Source organism: Lathyrus oleraceus, chromosome 3, assembly GCF_024323335.1.
Source record: "Lathyrus oleraceus cultivar Zhongwan6 chromosome 3, CAAS_Psat_ZW6_1.0, whole genome shotgun sequence".
NCBI classification, from domain to species: Eukaryota; Viridiplantae; Streptophyta; class Magnoliopsida; order Fabales; family Fabaceae; genus Lathyrus; species Lathyrus oleraceus.
Window position 1 is genome coordinate 319,967,150 of NC_066581.1, and position 4,580 is coordinate 319,971,729.

Genomic DNA, 4,580 nt, shown 5'->3' on the forward strand with positions numbered 1-4,580 from the left:
CTCAGGACAAGTATAGAATACAAAATATTCAAATAAATTATTATTTTATTTATTTATTTTTAAATAGTCATTCTTATATATATTGACATGTACATTTTTTAAACATATTTTCCCTGACTACCTTCATTGTATTCAAAATTAAATGTTTAATGAGACGCCCCTTTTTCGCTAGTATGCATTTAGTCAATTTATTTCCAAATTTTATAATTTAATATTATAAATTCAATCCATAGCTATAGATATTGAATGAACTTTGGTATAATAATATTTACTTTTGTCATTCAAATAAAATAAATGAATTTATATTTCCAATTTTAAAATCTTCTTTAATTAGGGATGAGGTGACCAATGGAAAATGTGCTTTGACGTGTTTTTCTTTTTATTTTATGTGAGTTTCGTTTATGTGCTCTGTATAAAAGGGTTTTAAGCCCAATCGTGCACACACAAAAAAAGAGAATAAAGTAGACAAGATAGCCGCAGAGAAATTAGGAATGCAACAAGGAGACGATGAAGAAGATTTTATCAGATCTAATAGTTACAATGGCGTACCTTTGCGACAATCAAGTATGATTTCATATGCTTATATACTCCATCTTTTAATTTTATTAATTTTAAAGATGTATTATTATGCCTGTCATATCATTATCAGTATATTTTTTTAAAAAAATTAAGTATCAAATCTTTAGCATATAGTTTTCTTGTATATGTTATTTTTTGATTTTTTTCCTATTTCACTTGAATTTTGAAAATATGTAGTGTCTTAGTGCATATGACTTTCGCTGTTGTGGAGTCTGAGGCTGTTTTTGCAGTCGGACCATGTTCCCATTTCATTTTTCCTTTGTTAAAATTTTAGTTTTTTCTTTATGTTTCATTCGATTATTTATATGGCTCTTCTGTACGAGGAAATTTACTTGTGTTGAAAAGCCACCATAAATGCAAAAAAATTTGATGACCACTATTACATCTTCGAATAGGTCATAATATAGCTTCTAAGTTGTGTGCTGAGTTTCTAATTATCCAAATATATAGTAATTCTTATAAGGCTTTCAGTTTTCAAGTCAACATTGTGTCTTTGACTTTTATCTCATGTCCAATTTCTAAGATAGTATCAAGGTTTATCCTAAATTTGTTGTTGGGCCACCCTCGAATTCCATGCTTCAAGTGCATAACACTAGGCATAATTTTTGGAAATTCCTTTTAATTTTTCATTATCCCTAGTCACCTTTCTTGTAACTAATTTAAATTTTCCTTAGTGCAGTCTCAATTACTTTAATTATACTATGTGTGGATTTAGTTACACGTACTCTAGAAACAATGCCTTATTTTTAGGAAAATCTCTTTCTTGGATTATTATAATATTTTGAAACATTCCTTCATCTCGTGATTTTCAATTATTATAAGATAAATGAATAAAATTATATGTAATGTTATTATTAATATTCTAAATTGCCTAACATTGTCATTGCAGTAGGGAAGAAAGTGGAAAATGATATTGATTTCAGCCACCTTCCTTGGAATGTGCTTGATACCATTTCCCATAAACTAAGTTTTGATGAGCTATTTGATTTTGCAAGTGTTTGCAAAGAGTGGAGGGTAGTTAAGAAGATTTATTGGAAAAACTTTCTAGAATCTCATTCACCATTACTTGTGGAAACAACATCATATGCTAAGAAATTTTATTCTTTTTATAGCATACCTGACCAACGAGCCTACCTCTCTGAAATGAGCTATTTTTGGGGATTGTTCTATTGTGGTTCTTCCAGTGGATATCTAATCATGGCAGGCAACAATATACTTCAACTAATGAATCCATTTACAAGAAAGCAGAAGATTATTGATATCTCAACAATTGTAAATGAGTTGAATTATTATGCTTGTCGAGTCTTACTTGCTTTTGCGAAAGGATCTGGTGAGTTTGTCATAGTGGCTTCCTGCAAATGTTTGTTCAGCTTGCATGTCTATCAGTCACGAAATTCTAATTGGGAAACTTATATTAAAAGAGGGAATCCATGGAAGGTTGTGGACTTTGTTGTTTTTCATAATATAATTTATGTTATCACTAACAAAGCTGAAATCGGGGTACTTAGCTTGAACTCTTCAAGTTTGAAATTTCTAAAGCTAGAAAATACTCCAAACATAACTTCTTCTTACCTTAAGTTACTTAATTGTGATGGGAAGCTTCTAGTTGTTGATTTTACACCAGGGAGACAATTGGATGTCTACAAGATAGACTTGGGAACAATGAGTTATGTCAAGGTACAAACTTTGGGTGAAATTTCATTATTTTATTCGCGTAACAAATGTTATGCAATAGAGAACCCAAGAAAATGGGGCTATGAGAACAACTCTGTGTATTACATTAATTGTATGACTACAGAATGTGAAGTATATTCAGGGAGTAGTAATGAACTGCTGAAATGCATTATGCCATCTGGTAGACGTCGACCTCGTCGTAGATCAAGTAGATCAAGAACTTATTGGCTAGATTGGTGTTTTCGAAATCTTCATGATGAAGTAGATTACTCTCTTGTTGAGTAATTTGTTAACTTTTGCACTATGTAACTTGTTGTGTGACCTTCATGTTTGGATCATATTGTTCTCTGTATTTCCCTTTTATTTCCTTATACTTTAAGTATAGTAGAAACTTTTGTTATGGTTTCTTTAGTTTCAAAATATTAGCTTAAATTATGTGGCTTTTGATGAATATTACTTGTGAACATGGCGATTTTTTGGGGTTATCTAAAATATCTTGGAAGTTTTAGGCATAAAAGGCCTATGATTATGTTTCAGAAAAATTATTTGAGTGTTCTTCATATTATATTAGGTCATTTACTTGACATATCAGTCTCAAAGTTACGTGAGAACATATGTAGTATGTGTCTGAATTTGCCTCGATTTCGTCAATGTCAAGTCCTAATGCATGTTTCCAGTGAAATTTTATGTTTGATTTTGCAATGAGTTTGAATTTGTATGTTTGGACTCACAACTTGTACTGTATCATAGTGACTATGTCAAGTCTACTTTTATTCTAAACATATATGAAGTTATAAATGAAGTAATTGATTGGTTGTCTCTCCGTGAATATGGAAGGGTATTTATGTTTATGTATGCATGTTGGAAATTTTATCAAATAAAGTGCATTAGTTTTTAGTGCAAATCAAATAAAGTGTATGACACTACACTACTTCGTCACCCTTTCTTATTTCAAAAATGGCTCGATGTTAATCGAGTTTTGATTTGCGAATGCAAAATGATTTGAGAATGGTGAGGTCTTGAAAATCACTTTGATGCTTTATCAAGTTTTTGAAACTTATCTTAAAAGATTGATTTTGATTATGCACCCCCTTTATCATTTTATTTAACAATTAAAGGTCCATATAGAAAATTAAGCTGATCAAAGGTCAAGTATTCAAATAAGTATTCACACAAACAAAGATCAATCCAAATGAACATACAATGAATCAAGACCAAGTCTAAGACTAATTAAAACTTTAGTGCTTTTTTTGAAATATCATAAGATTAAACCTAAATCAAACATATAAATAACTAAAATTAATCTTTGATAAACAAAATATAAAAAAATATTAGAAATAAAAGGAAAAAAAATATTTTAATAAAGTTAAAACTTTTTTTTTACTTAGAATATTTTTTTTTGTTTTTTTTAAAACTTAAACTAAATTGTTAAAACGAATAATAAAATAGGCTTAGGGGGTGTTGGCCTGTTATTAGGAGGGGAAACACAAATAGGGCGTTGAAGCCCAAGAGAGAGCCTGCCCATGGTTCTCAGGGCGCGGGTCATAGGGAACAAAATAGGATGGTTTCGACCCGGCCCATACCCAACATAAAAATAAAAGAAAAAGAAACCAATAATCTAAACCTAATCGCCGTTCCTTATGTTTATACTTCTGAAAAATGTGATTCCTTCATTTTTGCAATCCAAAGCTCAAACAAAACAAATCAGGTAGAAGAAACATACGTAAATCAAACACACAAAAAAAAACAACTTTTCTTCAAACTTGATTCTCACGCTCTCTATCTCACTCTCCTCTAATTTCTTTTTTTAAATGAATCGAGAAACGTTTATAGCCCCCAAACTCGATCGAAACAAATATAAAGCTCATAGCACAAAAACTCAATCAAATAAACAACCTTAACCTATATTCATGGCTAACACGAAATCAAGCAGAAATGAAAAACATTCCAACACAAAATAAAAATACCCTAGTATGTTACCTTAGTTATGTGCTTAAACCATTTTTATTGTCTGCATCAAGGTTTTTTCAAAGAAAACATGAAAATATAACAACAACTATAAAAGGAAAGAGGACAATATAAGATCTATGCGCAAAAGTCTTGCTAGAATTTAAGACTCTGACGAGAGTTTGTTGACCCCTAATATGTTACCTTAGGTATGTGCTTCCTTGGTTTTCAAGCTTTACTTTCTGAAACAAACGTCTACTCCTTCTTTTTCATGGATAATATTTGTTTATTTATTTGAAGTTGCCTGCGTATTGCTTGATTGAGGGTGAAGTTTCACTTTGATAATGTAACGATACGATCTTTTTAGGGAGTTGTGAGTA

The 4,580-nt window shown here is 30.6% G+C and overlaps 1 protein-coding gene across 1 annotated transcript; it reads left to right on the forward strand.

The window, feature by feature from the left end:
* Positions 1-408: 408 nt before the first annotated feature.
* On the forward strand, positions 409-2,777 carry LOC127129215 (uncharacterized). The gene is made up of 2 exons (XM_051058481.1): positions 409-564; positions 1,469-2,777. The coding sequence occupies exons 1-2, from the start codon at positions 492-494 to the stop codon at positions 2,536-2,538; spliced, it is 1,143 nt and encodes a 380-aa protein (XP_050914438.1). The 5' UTR covers positions 409-491; the 3' UTR covers positions 2,539-2,777.
* The last annotated feature ends 1,803 nt before the right edge of the window (positions 2,778-4,580 follow it).

Excerpts from the sequence above, each read along its gene's own strand:
- LOC127129215 (XM_051058481.1), top strand. The coding sequence starts at position 492 with ATGCAACAAGGAGACGATGAAGAAGATTTTATCAGATCTAATAGTTAC. Across the intron at positions 565-1,468 it reads CGTACCTTTGCGACAATCAA|TAGGGAAGAAAGTGGAAAAT; the intron begins GTATGATTTCAT and ends TTGTCATTGCAG.